Source organism: Nannobrachium achirus, assembly GCF_963921795.1.
Source record: "Nannobrachium achirus genome assembly, chromosome: 1".
In the NCBI taxonomy this organism is placed as follows: Eukaryota; Metazoa; Chordata; class Actinopteri; order Myctophiformes; family Myctophidae; genus Nannobrachium; species Nannobrachium achirus.
The window spans coordinates 36633459-36654700 of NC_137810.1; the positions used below are offsets into that span (position 1 = coordinate 36633459).

The 21242-nt window shown below is 40.9% G+C and overlaps 1 protein-coding gene across 1 annotated transcript in view; it reads right to left on the reverse strand.

The window, feature by feature from the left end:
* The window catches only part of adgrl4 (adhesion G protein-coupled receptor L4), a gene marked incomplete at both ends in the record, with an annotated part of 90855 nt that overhangs the window by 26595 nt on the left and 43018 nt on the right, over positions 1–21242 (reverse strand). The window contains one exon of the mRNA XM_080728589.1: positions 847–996. Within this exon, the coding sequence (XP_080584715.1) occupies positions 847–996 (150 nt within the window). The remainder of the gene's footprint in view (positions 1–846; positions 997–21242) is intronic.

The following is a 21242-nucleotide window of genomic DNA, read 5'->3' on the forward strand; positions in this document are numbered from 1 at the left end:
CAATTAACATTGTAAAAAGGTTTTGAGGCAAACACACACAGAGGAACGACTGATTTTGTTGCCACAACAACCGTAGAAAATTGGTTTTATCTAGAAGTCTCTTGATGTGGAGTAGCTATAAAACATATTCTGCCTACTTATTTTTGAATTGCCTGCACCTCATCTTTGTACTGCACAATACAACAAGCTTGTTAACAATACTTCATATTATAAGAGCCTAGTTGTTTACAAATTGCTATTTCTTACGGAAAGCATTCTGCCCTCAGCTAGTTCCTACTGGCCATAAACAGAAAACAATAACAAATTCCAACAAACTCATTAAAATATCTGGTAACAATTCATTTTCCAGTAGCCTTATCACAGTGTGTTAACCAGGAAAATGTATTTTTGGGAAACACAGCTCTGGAATACTGGCAATACATGCATTAAGAATACTCAATATATATAAAACAACCTGGCATATATTTTTGTGCCTTTCAGTGTAAAATTATATTATGCTGGGGCACCCTATCGAGTATATACTGCAGGCTTATGCATTAAAGTTGCTTACTGGAATAAGGACATTCTAAAATGTAACCTATCATTTTCTCTATGGCAATCACAAGCTTAATTTTTCATGGTTACTTTACGACTTTAACATGACAGAACTTTCTTTTATTTTTTATTTCTTTTGCATGTAAGAGCAACTACAATGACACATACAGTATTTGTGTCATTTTAGACCTGTGTGATAATATATTTTGTCGATATAGGCTCCCACAGAATAAAAGGCCAGTGTGCTTTACAAAATGTATAGAAAACAGCAAACACATTAATTCAAAAAAGTATATTAATATTTATGCTCACCATTGCAGAAGGTGGTTCCATCCCCGGTGTAGCCATGGTTACAGAGGCAGGCATCGTTTGATCCATTCATGGCCTTGCATGTCGCAAGCGGATGGCACGAGTCACAAATGTCATAGAAGCTGCATGGGTCCACCAGACTGGAGAGCCATGCTTGGGGAACAAAAGTGCATTTGTCAAATTTGTTGTTACAAAACAACACGGTGTGTGAGGTAACAATAACAACCGCGGTCTGGTGGACCGACTTACGCAACATGACTAGTGACGTTGTTTGTGAATGTGTTTATTTTCCATTTTTATCTTTTAACCTTATCGAGAATCCAATCCTGTGAATGTTACAGACATGCTCTGTACATTAAGGTGTAGGCCTATATGGGTCAAATGTTAGAATAAGTTTCCGTAACAATATAAAAAGCTCATTTCGATCATCCATAGCACAAAGGCACATCAGTAAAAAAAAAAGGGAAAAAAAGCCATTACAGTTAACGTGGGAAATGCTTAAAAAAAAAACCACAAGGACGTGTACAGTATAGCTGTTGTACAGTACACATGTATGAAAGACTGACGGATAAGCGGACTTACCTGTTAATAATACAAGTTTCATCGGGGACTTGAGTAAAGACTCCATACTTTCGCTGGGACAGGATTTTACTTTTAGCAGTGGCTGTGGGGGCTGGCTGGTGACGTGGACCATTTCCGCTCATCGGGTTTCCTGTTTCCCTAAACCTGGCCCTTCCTGTCCTGAACTTTAATCAGCTTTCACAAACAAAAAGCCCAGTGCACACTCCACCACCATCCTGCCACGGTGGACACAAAGAAGGAAAAAAGAGAAAGTTGCTGTATGAGGTTTCTCCATATATTTTGCTCACACAAGACATAAGTGGATACATGAGTTCATGTCGAGCTCTTTTACCTTGTTGACATACAGTTTGTGACTCGAGCGGCCATTTTGCACTGCCCCTGCATTATTGTTCTCAGCTGAACGTGTACAGTAGGCTAAGTAAACATGGGCCAAATCAGTGCTGGGTGACTTCACTGAAGGACGACTCCCTCCCTTCCTGAAGGACTGTACACAAAGCCGCACATATTCCAATGGGTGGGTGGGTGGGTGTGTGTACGTGTGTGCGCGTGTGTGCGTGTGTGTGTGTGTATGTGTGTGTGTACGTGTGTGTGTGTGTGTGTGTGTGTGTGTGTGTGTGTGTGTGTGTGTGTGTGTGTGTGTGTGTGTGTGTGTGTGTGTGTGTGTGTGTGTGTGTGTGTGTGTGTGTGTGTGTGTGTGTGTGTGCGTGCGTGTGCATGCACTCTCTCAGTGGCCATCTTAAACTGTGTCCGTTGTCCATGTTTTTAATCCTTCCAGAAATCTTTTCAGCTTCATCAGATTGATAATGATGGGGATTTGCGGTCTAACCGGTTAATTAAAGGCCTAATAATCTAGTACGTATTGAAGCATTTGATATTATGGGCTGTGGGCTTCCTTGGGATTTGCGTCATGTAATGCTTTTGATAAGCTGCTGTCAGGGAAGCTGCCACAAATGAGTTGATATGGTGAAAAGACGAGGTGAAAACTTGTTTTGACTCGTATGGTTATCACACTAGCAGAAAATATACTTACTCGAAACAAACTTCAACCTTATATACATTATTGTACTTCAAATTGCAAGAAAGCACTTTATGAGTGTGTAGATCAGCATTATTTTAGTCTATTATTTACAGTACACGCATTTTTTTGTGTCCTGACTAAATTCTTCATATCATAACCAATATCACACTACACTACTACCCTGAATAGATCATGGGCAATGTTTCAAAGCTGTTGAAATATTGTTCACGTTACCATTGTTCACATTGCTATGCTAGCACAATGCCCTAAAATGATAGTGTATTTCTTTCAGCATGACTGTGGTAATAGACCGATGTATAAAAAACAGCTATGTATGTAAACCGTAGGATAAGGCCCTTTGTTCCGTGATTGCATACAGTGTGTGTGTCTTTGAAGATAAGCTTTATAACAACATGGCTACTGGTTTTATTTTTGTTCATTTGACACCAGCTATGTACGAGTTCTCTGTGAAGGAAATGAGCGTGGGTGGGTAGCAACACTCTCATGGTGGAAGACTGACTCACCAACAACGAAACCATGATGTGATAAGAACAATGAACCTGCAATTTAGGTGGCAGAATGCTTTGTCAGTTTTCCAGGCCCCGTTCTTCCATCCTAACATCCAGGTTCACACATAGACATCAAAGGGGGCTTGAGCCCCTGCCCCTTTATCCCTCTCCAGACCATGAATGTAGTTTTTACTATGGTGAAAGAAATGCAAATGCCCTCTTTCCATGCCATACCTGAAGGCAGCACTGAAGAGAATTGCCTCGTCCAAACTCTCCTGAACTTGAATTCATCATCTTATGTTGAAATAATTGCCCTCACTGTGTAGAAATCCATGCCTTATGCCACATCTCCAGTATTGCCCTTTTTTGCTTAGTTTAGTGTGGTATCAAGTACTGACGCGTTGTGAGCTTGGAGGTCTGCTATTTTCAATACTTTCACCAAAAGGTCCATTTAGACATTTCAGCCCCTGCCTCTCTAACATTCTCTGCACGTCCCTGCTAACGTCCACTGCCAGTTTAATTGAGTCTAATTGCAAGTTTAATTACATTTGACTAAATTCTATTACTAAGTATATAAGTCTCTGTCCTGATATTGACATTTTATTTCAATTAATTGTATTCTATGTTGTAAATTCACTGAATTGCACCAATGGTACATTGTGCCACTGTGCACATTGCAGCCATTTTCCTCATCACATCTTTTTGTTGCTTGTGAATCATGTGAATCAAGATTGTCACTCAATCCAACACCAACCAAAACTCAATTGCTGGATAATTTGCCTGTATTCATGAATTATGAACTTGTACATACAGTAGCGACATTCATTAACATTATTATTACGTTACTGAATTCAGGTGTTTGCTTACTGTAACTGCCAGTTGAACTCACTCTTACACACAGAATTCTACTTGATATTCACAATGATTGATATTCACGTAAAGCATTTTTTTTTAAATACTATCACCCAGAATTGTTGCCTTTGAGATTGAATTTAATTGGTAGAGGCAGTTGGCAAATAGACGAAATTCAAGAACTAGAAACAGTGACAAGAGTCATAAAAGAGTAGTAAGTATTCAGGTGTGACAGAGGTCTATTCATGCTGTCTCCCACTGTTTGGCACACACAAACACATTCATCGATGAATGGCTCCACTTGGAAAGATAAGTTCTTTGTTGTCTGTATCACAATCTGTGGAGGCAGATTGAATTGCTTAGGCAAGGCATTCAGTGTTTATGGCTCAGAGAAGAGTGGCTGTCCTGGGAAAGTGTTTGGCGGCGGAAAAGCAAGCGACACATCTGAATGTCTGGCTTTGACACTCTGCTACAGTGAGGAAGGAAGGGATGTTGTCTAGAACAAACCTGGGCTGATTGCACCCTTCCTCCAATGCTTTTTGGACTCAGGAAATCAGAAATTTATTGAGGAATTCTTAACGCTCTTACAGGAGCCTTGCTTGCTACACAATGACGATGTAAAAGAAGGAAAAAGAAACACCTAGGCAAAAGAGGTCTCTTCAACTATGTCGAAGTAGTCTTGTGTAAATGTTTCCTGGTTTCCTATCCTCCCGAATGGATATGGAAATTTCAGCAGTCTGTGCAGCAGCAGTTTTGCATGGGCTTGTGCGTGAGCGAACTAAAGGTGATGTTTATACTGTACTATTCAGCTGGATATTGAGATTTGTGGTGTGTAGCACAAGGGAGAAAACTATTTTGACACCTCACACATTTCTGCTTAGATGCTGGCCTTCTGGTGCAGCCATAACGAGAAGGCTGAACAGCGGGCACAGATGGCAGCAATTGTCTCATGAACTTCTTAAATATTTCAGTGCAGAGCTCTGGATTTAACAGACAAAGCAAGCACAGCTCTCAGGTTCTGATGAGCCAGCTGGCATATAACTGGGGGGAGGCTGCAACATTATTATATACCCAAAATAGTGCCACCCATCTACACCGACACTGTAGTGACACAACCCCCTCCAACTCAAAAGGGGAGAAGTTGCCCTAACAGAAATACACGCCTGTCCTCCCTGTGATCTTTGGCAGTTAGAATTATATTTATGCTCTTGGAACGGCTGTCTTCCGCTCTAAAAACTACTTAATACTTATCCCCCCCCCCCCCACACACACACACACACACACGCACACTCGCACACCTACACACAACCAGTGTTTGAGGACAATATATTAACCCATTTAGGCCTGACCTAAGTTTTATGAAAAACAATATTATTCAAAAATGTGCCTACAAAAACAAATGTGTTGCTACATACTGTACATGTACTGTAATACACTAAAATGTGTTCCCGGCCTGAATGGGTATTAATAGCATGCAACAAGGGATAATTTGTTAGTAATTTTTTTGTTAGTCATATTTTTGCCAGACCCATGAAATGGGTAGGCCTACATAAGCAAATGTCGGTCTGTCCGGGTTTTCTATATAAAGGGTATATATGATGATGACATGATGATGACATGCCTACAAAAGGCATGATGTCATAAATGATGATGACAGACAGGGGGTCTGGCACAACCAGGTTGACCTGGTCTAGTTATAGATAGATGTACACCTCAAATGTTCACAAAGAGATCTTTGCAAGTTCCAGACAGTGGACCTCTTTCTTTGATATTTGATATAAAAATCCCTTTGTGAGTCATATTTGAAAATTATATTAGGTGATGTGTTACCCCCAGGTAGCACTGACTGGTACAGTCAGTAGAAATACATAATCTAGTTTAACACAATATAAGTCCCACATACTGTATAACAGTTTTTCCTTCTTTTGTACATTTTCAAAGAATATTTAATGAATTCTAACCATAGTTGAATCTAATCCAGCCAGTACAAGACACATCGTTTTCATGTGGTTTTCTTGAGGTTTTCTTGAGCCACCAAAAAATCGGCCATCCATGAAAAGAAAAAATGGAAACCTCTAGTCTAAACAAAGGGTAGCCTATTTATTAAATGTAGTATATCATTTAATTAAATGATATTAAATTATATACGATATAAGATATATATATCTTTTCTTTTCTTTTTTAGTCACAGAATCAAAGGTTTTATGGTCATGATTCACCAGGACCCTGGGCTTTCTGGGCTTAAAATAATTGATATCAATATTTTTCAAAATCTCTATGGGAAAAATGGACGATTTTTATTAAATGTTTTAGTGGCACCAGAAAACCACACCCACTGCTATTCCTGTCAATCTCCACTGTACCATCAATAAAGGGTGAAAAGCCTAAAGAATAAAGAAAATAATAATATTAAAGTGGCTCAAGAATGTATGGTTGCTGACAAGAAAACACATGTCTATATTAACATTTGTCACATGTTGCAGAAGCAAATATCCATAAAAGAAGGGAATTTGAGGTTAAATGTGAATGCTAGGTGGCAGTTGCCATCCCCTGGGCCCCCAAATGACTGCTCAGCACTGCATTGTGGATATTGCAGAACCCCGACCTGGCCAGTGTGCTGACTGATACATTACATGCTGGTCAAGTCCAGCACCACCACTCGTGATGTATGACTCATGCTGGCTATACGTTTTTCTTCACCAGTGGGGGAAAGTAACTACGTATTTACTCATTTAATTTCAATCTTGAGGTTGTTTTACTTTACTTGGGCATTTCCATTTTTCTCAAGTAAATTACTAAAGCATATTTCTGAATACAGCAGGCCTTTTACTTACTTTCTGTGAATGTATGGTAGCACTAGCAGACAAGAAAGCACATCTCTGTGTTTCACATGGATTGAGATGTACTCATCACGTTCTGAAATCGTAGTACTAATTGAAGCCGAGGCCGAATTGCACGATAGAGCAAGCAGGTAGTGCAGTGCCCGGCCTCGACCCGACCCGTTACGCGATTTTTCGGAACCCAGACCCAGTGCAAAAGGTTTGGATTCTCCGTATGCAGAGCTGTTGTCTGACATCAGGGTCTTCCGGAACCGGCACTGTGTCTGCAGAGATCTCCATATATGGGCATAAAATGGACGCAGACAGACAGATACAGATATCTCCATATATGGGCATAAATGGACTCAGACAAACAGATGGTCAAAATGGGTCCTATGACAACAGGTATAATGGGGTTTGCATTACACAGAATTCGGCACACGCGTTCCCCGCCGCAGCAGGGAGTGCTGTGCCCGGCCTCGACCTGACCTGATATGTGGTTATCCGGAACCAGCGCGAAAGGTCCGGAATCTCCGTATGCAGAGCTAATGTCTGACATTTGTGTTTTCCAGAACCGGCACTGTGTCTGGGCATAAATGGTCTGGACACAGGCAGACAGATACAGATATCTACATATATGGGCATAAATGGACACAGGCAAACAGGTGGTCAAAACAGGTTATGACAACGGGTATAATGGAGTTTGCATTAAAGGGTGGGGCATGTATGTTTTGTAATAATAATCAACATCTACAAAGTGACTAACGTCTTAAAATAATTGTAGTGGAGTAAAAATACAATATTTGTCTGAGATATAGTGGAGTAGAAGTAAAAGCATGGACTGAAAATTGGAAATACTAGAGTAAATTGAGTACATTCCTCAAAAGTGTACCTATAAAGTACAGCACTTGAGTAAATGTACTTATAGTTACTCTACACCACTGCATGGTATACATCCCCCGACCCGGGCAGTGTGTTGAGTGATACACTACATGCTGCAGAGTCATGATGTATGCTGGCCATAAGTTTGTCTTCACCACCCACGTCCTGCCCCTCCCCCTGCTGGCTCTCTCACCGATGCTGTGAAAAGAGCCGGCCAGTCGTTTCATGACCCGTTAACAGTGCTCAGGAGTCAGGGCAGGGCCGCTTCCTGTCACAAACCACACAATGGGAATCAGAGCTCAGGGCCGCGCTCTGCTTTGTAGCGTGGAAGTACGTGACGCAGCAGCCATGTTTCATGGTGCAGTATCAAAGCTGGATCGTTCGGTTGAAATTCTCCCGATCATTAAGGCTTTTCCGATCCAAGGTTGTCTCGACCTCTGTGTCCGTGGATGGACTGTTCATGTGCATTGTACAAAGGGAAAGTTAGCATCTGTAAATGATATAATCGATTATTGTAATAGATTATTTAAAATCTAAATCAGACATGCCATTGCAAAGAAAATTGCCCATGCAGTGATATTGTCTGGCTATGCGGGGCTAGAGATGTTAGGACCCCCATACAGCCCTCAAAAATACCATGGTTTAAAATGGACATAGTCTACTAGAATCCAGTTTGAATATATTGTCATATGTAGGTTTTTAAAAAGGGTTTTCTAGTTTGGATTTTATTTCATGCAAATGTTATTGTTTTGCTTTTTTTATTAGTTTTATTGTTACTAGTAGCATGTTTTTTATTGCAATATTGGGTAGTCAGGGGCGAGAAAAGGTTGGAAACATTTTGAAAATAGCTGATCTACAAGCTCACAACGCGTCACATCACGATGTGCTGTGAGATTGTAGATTGGCTATCTTCAATTTCTTTGAAGATACACTTGTGCTACATTAGGTTATTAGAAACCAGGTTAGCATGTTGTCATATGCCCCACTATTTGAATTGGTTTCTGTGGAAAGTGAGTGTCGTCCATACATTGCCACCCTGTGGTTATATTTAGACATTGACTAAGCAGAGCTTGAGCCAATACATGAATGTGCTCTACAGAGCAAGGTTATTATACTAAGTATGCAGAAGTAATTAAATAATATGGTGTGAATTGACCATGAAATTATACATTTATGATTATAATGCAGCAGACACATTATTAAACAAAGATATATTATATTTTTTTACGTGATATATTTTTATACTGTACTTTTTGCCTTGCAGCGAGGCTAGATTAATGACTCTTGCTCACTCGTATGACTCAGGTGCCTTTTTTGCTTTGCCGCTTTTTTTGCTCTTGGACTACAACTCTGTTTCCCACTGGCATCTCTTTAGAGGACTGCTATTAACTTATTTTCTTTCTGTTTTTACTTTGGTTAGACCATATACAGTATATGTACTATATCTGTCTTTTGTTTCATAACTATGCTACTGCCATGATGACATCTATCTATTCTGTCCGTCTGTCTGTCTATCTAGCATATCATCTTATCTACCTAGGTATCCAACTTGTGCTCTATATGGCAGCGTGTCTCAAAGTGGGGTGCGGGGATCCCGAGGGGTCCTTGAGAGGATTACGGGGTTTCCCAGCAAAATGAGTTCATAGCATCAAAATCAGTTTAACCACTATTTAGTCAGGAACACTCACGTCAAAGTAGATTTAACCATTTATTGCAACACATGGAATACAGTTAGACTTGGTGTTAAAGGAGCAGTTCACCCCCAAAATGACTTTTTTCCTATTGATTACTCATGCCATGGATACTTGAGTTCAATAATATTTTTTCGTATTTTTCGCATAACTAAAGGCAAAAATTGGATTTTAGTACATTTACCCCCATTGATTCCGGATGGGGACGCAAATGCATTTGGGTCCCCATCCGGAATCAAAAAATATTATTGAATCAATTCTCCATGGCATGAGTAATCAATAGGAAAAAAGTCATTTTGGGGGTGAACTACTCCTTTAAAGGGCTCCGTGTTCTGAGACGTCCCCTGAATTTTGTACATTGCAAGCCTGCTTTGTAAAATCAAGGAACTTTAAGCAAAACCACCATAGGGATACAATAGTATAGCAATACATTGACAAATTAGCTTAAATTAGCAGACACAATTTATTTGAGCCTATGCCAGATTCATCAAAAGGTGGAGGAGGTAGCTTATAAGCAGCAGTGGAACTGAGGCTTCGGTTCCTAAAACAAGCAGAGACATGGTGAATGCAAGCCGTATTTAAAGGAGCCTCCCTTCCCGGGCGTGAGCTCTGATTGGATTATGACGGTGATGTAATGATCAGCAGATCTGTGAATGAGGAAAGGATCTGACTGACAGCTGATTACAGCTGAGGCGGGGAAGACTCTTGTGTCCTGCATAAACTAACGCTAAGCTTCATTAAACCTTATACTTTTTAAATAGACAATATACAAGCTCACAACGCATTGGTGAAATCTCGCTCTTTCGAACGACCATAATTTTGACAACAGAGCGACGGGAGGGTTAGCGACTCACCCCATGGAGGTTAGGGTTAGGGTAAGGGTTAGGTTTGGGTGTCAAAAAGATGACACATAGAAACAGCGAAATGCAACACGTTGTGAGCTTGTAGATACCCGTATCCTATTTTGAAAACATCTTGAAAATATATTTTTGAAACATTTTAACACTGGCACAAAATATTTTCTGTCGAGGGCAATTGAGCACATATTCATTTTTGGAGGTCCTTGACATAAAAAAGTTTGAAAATCACACCGGCATTCACAGTACAAACCCCCCCCCCCCCCCCCCCCCACCAATTCCGACTACAATGATTATAAATGTTCCATTTGTAGCCCCTCTAGCGAGAGGATGTGGATGGTTTGAAAGCCACTTAGGTCTGGTAGGTTGGGGTAAGCAGCAGCGCAGCCTCTAGGGCCTGCTAACAGTTCTTTTAGACTCTCAGGGCCCTATTTTGGGGCAGGCCGTTGGCGTGAGGCATGCAGCGGATCTGGGCAAACTGACAAGGCGTGGTACGGTGGCAGATTCTTCCTTGGCTGCGTGTGTGTACCGTGTATGGTATTTGGGGACTCGCCGTGATGTGATGTGAGAGGAGAGGTGCTGCAGGGAGTGTGTCGTTTGAAAATCAGCAGCACACTACAATTTTAGAGTGAATGAGGATCTCTCCGGCGTAGAGCGATGCACTCGCCTATTGTGCTATTTCCGTCGATTTAGCTGGCGGAGGTGCGCCCACTTTGTATACTATATACATGTACAGTATGTCATGCTTGTCTGTTTCACTTTGATATGAATTCCTCAAGCTGGTGAAATATTTTGGTACGTTTTTGTTTTTGCATTCTAACCCACATGTGGTACCGTTTAAATGCATGTATGGAACAGAAATGTTATTTGGTAAAATAATTATACAATTTCAACACAATATAACTTATACCCATAATAGACACAACATATATGAAATACTTATTTCTAATGTGGTCCTGTCATGCCCCATGGAGTATATTGAAGGCATGTATCCATACAAATGTCATTCATACTTCATAAAAGGCTTATTGATCGGTCAAGTGAATAGATTATGATGCATACTGTACTCCCAGGCTGTTGTTTGTCCCATGGCCATAATCACTTCAGCGTTTCTTAAGCGTTTCTTACGCTAAGACCAGTGTCATAAACGTCAGATTCTTTTTTCTTTTTTTGAGGGAACAGTAAAATAGGTAGCCTATGTGTATGTCTTAAGTGGATATGGTGATTTATATGTTTCCAGACTGTTTCAAATATGAACAGTGTTGGGCAATATTACTCAGGAGAGTAATATGTTACTTATTACCTTTACTTTACTTATTACTTGGAATCAAGAGTAATATATTAAATATTACATTATATTACTTTTGCCCCCCCCCCCCCTCCACCCCACCAGCAATAAAATAATAGATGTACAATAACACAACCTGTTTAGCCAGTTCCTTTTTGAACTGAATCATTTCTTTTTGAATAATAATAATAATAATAAGAATCACCAATCAGACAAAATGGCTATAAAATATAGTAGCAATCGCTACTGTAAACTTGTAGATCTGCTGTTTTTCTACAAACATACATTCTCCCCAGAGAATGTGTTTAAAGGTAACTAGAAAAAAGCCCCCTGCGGGGGCCTGGCCCCTTTCCTATGTGAAAGTCCCCTGTACCCAGAGATGGATACAGTCCAGTGGGCAGCTAAGCAATACAAATTTAGGATAGCTCAACATTAAATATGCAGTTTTTTCCAAAATGCAAAATAGTGTAAATGGCAATCCATCCATCCATCCACATCCATCCATCCATCCATCCATCCAACCACATCCATCCATCCATCCATCCATCCATCCATCCATCCATGCATCCATCCATCCACATCCATCCATCCATCCATCCATCCATCCATCCACATCCATCCATCCATCCATCCATCCATCCATCCATCCATCCATCCATGCATCCATCCATCCATCCATGCATCCATCCATCCACATCCATCCATCCATCCATCCATCCATCCATCCATCCACATCCATCCATCCACATCCATCCATCCATCCATCCATCCATCCACATCCATCCATCCATCCATCCATCCACATCAATCCATGCATCAATCCATCCATCCATCCACATCCATCCATCCATCCATCCATCCATCCACATCCATCCACATCCATCCATCCATCCACATCCATCCATCCATCCATCCACATCCATCCATCCATCCATCCATCCATCCATGCATCCATCCATCCATGCATCCATCCATCCATCCATCCACATCCATCCATCCATCCATCCACATCCATCCATCCATCCACATCCATCCATCCACATCCATCCATCCATCCACATCCATCCATCCACATCCATCCATCCACATCCATCCATCATCCATCCATCCACATCCATCCATCCTCTACTGTACCTTACCGTACCTTACTCTACTGTAATCTACTGTACTTTACCTTACTGTACTGTACTTTGCTGTACTCTACTGTACCTTGCTGTACTCTACTGTACCTTGCATCCATCCATCCATCCATCCATCCATCCACATCCATCCACATCCATCCACATCCATCCATCCATCCATCCATCCACATCCATCCATCCACATCCATCCATCCATCCATCCATCCATCCATCCATCCATGCATCCATCCATCCATGCATCCATCCATCCATCCATCCACATCCATCCATCCATCCATCCATCCATCCATCCACATCCATCCATCCATCCACATCCATCCATCCACATCCATCCATCCACATCCATCCATCCACATCCATCCATCCTCTACTGTACTGTACTGTACTCTACTGTAATCTACTGTACTTTACCTTACTGTACTGTACTTTGCTGTACTCTACTGTACCTTGCTGTACTCTACTGTACCTTGCTGTACTCTACTGTACCTTGCTGTACTGTACTGTACATATTCTGTGTTCTATATCTATGAATTCTATGTGTTCTAGAACTATGAATTCTGTGTTCTAGATCTATGTTTTTGATTCTTGTTCTAGATCCCCCCCACCCCCCCCCCCCCCCTCTCTCTCTCTCTCTCTCTCTCTCTCTCTCTCTCTCTCTCTCTCTCTGTGTGTGTGTGTGTGTGTGTGTGTGTGTGTGTGTGTGTGTGTGTGTGTGTGTGTGTGTGTGTGTGTGTGTGTGTGTGTGTGTGTGTGTGTGCATCTGACCCCCCCCCCCCCCTTCCCTCTTGTAACCTGAGACCTGGTGATGATAATGACACTTCGCTCCCAACTATGGATTGCGCAATATGCCGCCTACAGGCCAAAATGTGGGGAAAAATTTTAAACATTTTGGGATTATGAGAAGTAGAGACACATCTGAAGGTGATAAAGTTGATGTTGGGCAAGGTACATGCGTTATTGATTTTTGTATTATGTTTTTTAGACAATTGAACAACTGCTGAACGTGGAGTTACAGATGGAAACACACACACGCATTTTTTTGGGGCGATTCTGATTATGTAGTGGATGGTAATTTGATTGGCCATGATTGAATCACACATCTTACCACTGCGCCCATGCATGTGTACTCAACTTCCTATCAATTCTATACTGTCCTGAAAATGCCAAAGGTCTGTCGTCAACTCGTCATGCCCCACCACCTGCCACACCGTTAGCCCTTCCACAAAAATCCCTTTGTGTTCTTATATTATACAAAATGCTAAATAAAATGGCATAATATTTGCATTGTTTGTGTAGCTTAGGAACGATGCAAGCAACATGTCATATCAACCAACCCAAATCAAAGGGATCCAAAGCTAGGGGTGCAAAACAATTAATTAAACTAATCGATTTAATCGATTATGATCTATCTATATGATTATTTTCCGATTTTCTTTTTCTTCTTTCGATTAACCAAAAAAAGTAATTTTAGAATAATGGCTAAAAGAGAATATAGGGATACAGGATTCATACTGTAGCTTTCTCATTTCTATTTGATAGTCTGAGGTGCCTGAGGTTAGTGTAGCTTCTATTTATCAAATTTCCAGGGTCAGAGGGGTTTTCCTGAGGAGAGTATGACTGGCTTTAGTAGCACAATGAGACAGGTTTCTGCATTTGTAAAAAAGTACAATCAGAGTTCCTGTGTGAGATTATGATGGAATGTTTTGGGAGAGGAATTGGGTCAGCCATCTTTGGTCTGGCTTATTGTCTCCACCAGCCGAAGGCTGAGGGAGAGTATGTTTTCCCCTCCGTCCGTGTGTCCGTCCGTGCGTCCGTCCGTGCGTCCGTCCGTGCGTCCGTGCGTCCTCGCGGTTTGTGAGCGCCAAATCTCAGTCGCCGTTGGCCCGGTCGCTGCCAAAGTGAGCACACACATTCCCTGGATGCCAATCTAGAACCTCTGCCCTAAATTTTTCAAATGGGCCTTTTCTAGCACCAACTAGTGGCCGACATTTCTGTGCACTACTCTTACAGATTTTGTCCAAAAATCCTACAAATCGGTAGGCAATATCTCGACAGTCATGTGATCGACACGGATCTGTCCGATTTTGCATATTCCATCCTGTTTGGCTAAGATTGGCTTCCAAAGTTTGTGGGATTGAGCCTATTTTGAACAAAATGCCTCAAATCACAAACGCAAAGTGCAATTATCATGAAATCGCGCACACACGTTCCCACTAGGCCGAGGAAGAAATGCCACTTAATTTTTTTTTAATCAGCCTCATGGTGGCGCTATAACAGCCCGATTTGTGGTTTTACCTATAACTCCACCGATCAGTTTCAAACTTTGTAAGCGCACTCCCTAGAGGCTAAGGATAAACCTTTGCCCTGCATTTTTCACATCAGCCTTTTATAGCGCCACCTTTGGGCCGACTTATGTAAAACACATTTTTGGATATTACTCCTTGAGATTTTATCCAAAAATCATGCAAATCGGTAGACAGTATCTCATGTGATCAAGTCCGATCCGTCTGATATTTCACATTCCATCCTGATTGGCTAATATTAGCTTCCAAAGTTTGCAGGATTGCTCCGTTTTTGAACAAAATGCCTCAAATCATCAACGCAGCTTGCGATTACCTTGACATTTGCCACACATATTCCCACTAGGTCAAGGAACAAATGCTACCTTTTTAACATTGTCCTGTTATAGCGCCACCAGCAGGTAGACTTTAGCAAAACACATTTTTGGAACACAATGCTTGAAATCATGCATGCAGCGTCCGATTGCCATGAAAGATCTAAGGTGAAGAACATATGCCACCCTTTTTACATTGGCCTATTATACAGTAGCACCACCAGGACGCACGGCCTGGTGGAGACCTGTGCTCGGAAGAGCACTGCTTCTAGTTTTAGAAATGCATTTTTAAATGGTCCATGTCTTGTGCAGCTGACCAGCTCACAAGACCAGAATAAAATGCTCAATTCTCAATGCTCAAGTTACTTGAAAGGTGGCCCAGAGTTCATACTTTATGGAGTAAATGCAAAGAGACTTCTCATGAAAATTATTTATCTTGTACTTCTTTGCTTGTCTGGCCTCTGGAACTCTGTTTGAAAATGTATTTTCCAAGTGACTAGTGACTACAAAGGATTCTACCTTATAGCTTCTGAATGGCTAAAACTCTTTTTGCCTCAAGTTTTACTAATTTGTTGTGTATTTCACCCGAATAAAGGAAAAACCTTTATTCGGGTTTATCGGCTTTATTATGCATACATACTGTTAGTATTATATAGGCACAATATTTTTCAGCTGTTCAAAGTGTAGAAGTAAAATAGAGTGATTCAGGTCAGACTTTGGACCGTATTACAATATTGACAAATATTATTTTAATTATATTTAAATATGAATTGCCAGCTGTGTACATACAAAAAACAGCCGCTTCTCTGTGGCAACTCGAATCCGAAGCAAAAAAAAAATAACCCAAAAAGACCTTTTGCAATTTACAAATGAATTTCCTTTTACGCTTCGCTGCCTCATAAAAAGCATTTGTCCTGCGTGAGATTTATCACAGCTGAGTGATCTTATCAATATTCCACACATCTTTACATGACAATGTTTTCCCATTATTCTCAAACGGAGCACTCTCTCAGCACATTTCCATGTTCTCAGGTGCAACAAGTGTTACTGATTGGCTCTCTCTTTGTCCCCTCGCTGTCAACCTCTTGTTAGGTCACCGACTGGAACTGAGTGGCAGCGGAAGCCGGCTGCGTCTGTTCCAACGGGAAAACCAGAACAAAAGGTTCCGTGCAGCTTTTTAGGCCTGATATCGACTTGGCCGCACGACGGTGTTGCGCACCGAAAAATGGCAGACCTATAGAAGCGCACAATGCGTTCGTTGCGCTGTGAGATGTATGCTCGTAGCTCGTAGGTCTGCTAGCTTCAACGTGTGACGGTAGGATAGCGTTTACAGCTTTTGTGAAATATAAATATCCATATAAATGTAGACGTTTTAGATCACACTTTTATAATGGTTTCACCCCGTTCCTTCAGTGATTGTTCATCTCACAACTTGTGTGATCAATTTTTTTTATATATATTATTAGGTACAGTATATTATATTTATATAATTGTATAATAACACTAAAAAGTATTGTATGTTGTTATTTTTGCACTGACACACGTGCATATGCTCAAACACACACACACACACACACACACACACACACACACACACACACACACACACACACACACACACACACACACACACACACACACACACACAAACACAAACAGTCCACAAAGCCAGGTACGTTGCACAAACGATGACTTCATCCACCTGCCATTCACACTTCCCAACATCACGGCGTGTCCTGACGTTTTAAAACAGCTCTGATGTGCCTTGGCGTGACGTGTTCTAACCTTTGGCTCGATTGATTTATGCACAGCTAAAGGTGAAACCATTAGTTTGTCATACGAGACCCCCCAGTGCGAGGCCAATACAGAATTTATAAAATTTCAAGGAGGCCCGATAATTCCATTTGGAACGCCCTTTTATAGGTTAGGTCACCTGCTGGGCGCTCCACAAATTGAATAAAGCTTAGTAATAGAAAACAGGATGTCAGGTGGACTCCCTGCTTATAAAACCATTAACAACAGTGTGTCCTCTCTCATAACGCGGCCCATTCATTCTGCCAGGCAAATGTTATGAAAGTGTTGGGGAGGAACTCAATTTATTTTTCATTAGGAATTAACTCGGAACTGCGAAGGGAGAGAGAGAGAGGGTTAATAGGTGTGTGTGTGTGTGTGTGTGTGTGTGTGTGTGTGTGTGTGTGTGTGTGTGTGTGTGTGTGTGTGTGTGTGTGTGTGTGTGTGTGTGTGTGTGTGTGTGTGTGTGTGTGTGTGTGTGTGTGTGTGTCAGTTTTGAGAGCTAATAACTGGCCTGTGCGGCCTCCTGAGAGAAGTAGGATTTTTTTTACATTTTTGAACATGGCATCAGTCTTTTGTGCATGACATTATAGGTGGAAATCTTCAAATAATATTGTTTTCTTTTTTTATTGCCCCAAATTTTCAATAATTAATGACGTGGTTAAAAGGCTGCATGTTGCTGTATGACATAGTATGGTATTCGTACTATGGATTCAAGCCCTAAAAAAGTATGCAAATTCAGTTTGGAAACATAGCCCGTTGTCCTTGACATTGTTCATTACCACAACCATAATGATTTCCCCTGCACATCTCAGATTAATCTGCCCTCCCTTGTTAGACTGTGTAAATGGAGAAGGGGAGAGAAAAATACAGTATAGCGGAGACAGAATCAACCACTGTACCCCCTGCACCGGTCCCATGCTGATGGCTTTGTTTGGGTCTTATCAAAATAATGCTGCTACGGGCCCAAATCCTCTCCATCCTTAACGGGCTTCCATGGGGCCCCTGGTGCTGCGTGTGTGTGCGCTCGCAGCATGACACAGGCCCAGTACCCCCAGGAGGTACCAAACCCTGCCTAATCCCCTCATGTGCTTTCACAAAATATCTGTATTTCCTCACGGGTTAGATTGGAAGATTACTTCCACTGCTCAGGAGGCTCTGGACAATGAGTTATTATTGTGGTGATGGTGGTGGTTTTTTCGTAAGGCCCAGTCAGGCTCCATCCAGCAAGCAGATCCCCTGCCAGGGGTCCTGGGATTAAATGCACTACAGTACATGATGTGCCTGCAGCACAGGCACACGACACCACTCCCATCCTCACTGTCAGTTCATTGTATATCGATGCGGTCGGGTGGAAACAGCGATATGTCCAAAACTGTTACTTTTTGGGAATTGGGGAAAAAAAGAACCTGTGTTCCAATGGATCGTTATTATTTAGTCACCATTTTAATATTTCGTCACTGTCAGGCAGAAACCTTGTACAGTATCTCCAAGTTTCAAATTGTATGTATTTTTCGTAAATTAAAGCCCTGCATCATATAAAAGGGTCACACAAAATTAGCGAAAATAGCAGATCTACAAGCTGTGTGCTTGTAGATGGGCTATTTTCACAATTTTGAATCATTTTTAAAATAATAACCAAAAAAGAAGAAGCTTTTGGTCTTACAAGGTTTCCACCCGACAACGACGATTTGTAAAACCCACAGACTTAACCACGTTCACATTCAAAATATTGTAAAATGTACCAAGATTGTTGAACTACAACAACGTCTTCTCAATGCGACTTGTTGTGAGCCTGTAGATCAGCTATTTTCACTATTTTTGTGAGACACATAAAAAGGCTTTTGGCAGCCTCTTGAAGTGTCCTTGACCAAGACTTTGAGAGTGACTCCAGATTAGTGAATTTAATGCACACTGTAAAGTCCTTTGGATGAAGGTGCTATAGCCTATACAGTAAATGTATGTTTTGTGTGCATGTAGTACTGTTGTGAAATTTCAGCAAGAATTTGCCTAAAAAGAAATGCCTCCAATTAAGTAGTGACACCAGATTGAAAGTGGTTAATGTTGTTTCTTAGTGGCCAATTAGAGTCAAGTCAATTTAATTTATAAAGCACATAAAACAACCAAAAGAACAACCAAGGTTGTTGTGCTGTACAGAATGTGAATAAAAACAGCAAAAATATAAGAAGGATAAAATCGCATAAAATATAACACAGAGAAATAACACAGAGAACGGAAGAGAAAATGGGGCGTATGCATGACATGGAAAAAAAAGTTCATTATCCATGGGAGAAATGGTGTGTTTTGAATCTTGGTTTAAAGGAATAGTTCACCCCCAAAAAGATGTATTTTTCTCTATCGATTACTCACCTGATGCAGACTTGAATTCATGGATATTTATTTGTTTTTGTTGCATTCCTAAGCCAATCATTTGAGGAGACTATTTATGTCTCCATAGCATAGGGAACAAAGCAGACTCTTTCTGTCTCCATAGGGAACCACTGCTGGTCATCAAATTATTGGCCTAAGAATGCAACAAAAACTAAAACATATCCATGAATTCAAGTCTCCATGGGGTGAGTAATCGATGAAAAAAAAAGAAGTAATTTTTGGGGTGAACAATCCCTTAATCACCGTTTTGCGTCAACCAGATTTATGGGGCCATAAGCTCAAAGAGGGAGGACTGGACTATTAGTTGAACATTACCCTGTGTGTAACAAATCTGGTCCCACCAGATTTGGTCTGGTATTTCTGCCAAATCAATCAATCAATCAATCAATCAATCAATCAATCAATCAATGGATAGATAGACACAGAGACAGAAAGAAAATAGATGAAGGTTAAGTCAATTACAGGGCAATTTGGGATGCTAAAATGTTGAGAAATCAGTGCTCTCACTACATTCCACTGCACATTATTGCATTACTGTTGCTGCATATTGCCATTTTTGAGTGATAACCCTAGAATCTCCAAATAAGAATACACCAGGAATTAAGAGTAGTCTTACTTTTAGATTGACAGGTGCATCTCTTTTAATTACAAAATGGCGTTCACGTTAATGCAAAGGCTTTCAAAAACCTACGGTTGATGATATTTACTCCATAATAGATTTTGTTGTCCTTTTTCAGTTGATGAAAATTCACAACATTAGAATCCTGAGGTTTTCACCTCACAACAGCGATGAGGGGTTGCAGTCCCACCGGTGACATTATTTACTCTTTTAGCGCATTCGAAATGAAAGGCTCATACATAATGTCTGGCTTTATTTCCCCAGCCTCCACAAATGTAGTCTTCATTTGCACAACCGTGCAAACAATACACAATGTATTTTGTGCACTATCATCTGCATATAGCATGAACTTGATCGATATTCAACCCATTATTCCCACAAGCATGTTTTTTTTTTTTTTTTTTTTTTTTCTCAGCCGCACACTATAGAATGTGAGATATCTTTTTTTTTTGTTTTTGCCAGATTGAACATTGAGCATACGCATATGGGTTATTCATGCAGGTTGTGTATTAAGCCATTTAGGCCTTTTTAACTATTGAAAAATAGCAGATTTACAAGCTCACAGCGCGGCACTCGTGAGCTTGTAGATCTGCTATTTTTGAAAAGTCCTGAAAATGTGTGCAAATCTTTGAATATATGTATTTCTAAAGCAAACATTTGTAACTCAAATTTTGCTTCTGGGGGTCCCTAGAAGTAAATATTTTGAGATGGGGGTCCGTGGCCAAATACATAACAATTTTGGGGGTACTTGACATAAAGAGTTTTTCAAAGACTTGCACAAATTTTCACGATATAAAAAAAATATAGCAGATCTACCAACTTGCAGCACGGTACTCTGTGCCGCGCTGTGAGCTTGTATATCTGCTATTTTTGTGTACCCGGTCTAAATTGCTTAATTAGTGTACTGTGCCACTGGTGGGTTTCATTAGAGGCCTGGCTGTTTGAAGTGTTGCTTTACCAGCAGAGGATGCTCATGGCACTACAGCCAGCTCTGGAGAGGAAGAGGCTCCCTCTCTCCTCCTTATTCCCTGACAGTTCAACCACCAGGGAGGCTCTGCTAATAAGATCCCTGGGCTAAAAGCCCAACCTGCTTTTCATCCACTGCTATGGAATGAACTAAAGCTGTGTAACTGCATGTGTAGATAACCAAAGGAAACTCTGTGGCAAGGCATTCTGTTGCATTGCATGTGGTTCTTAATGGAACCTATAGCATCCCTAATCTAGGGTGAACCTTCAGCGAAAACAGCAGATCGAATCCCACAACGTGCCATGTTGCATTGTGTTGTGAGCTTGTAGATTGGCTATTTATTGCAAAGACATTTTGTAGGCTATAGAGGGGAAAAA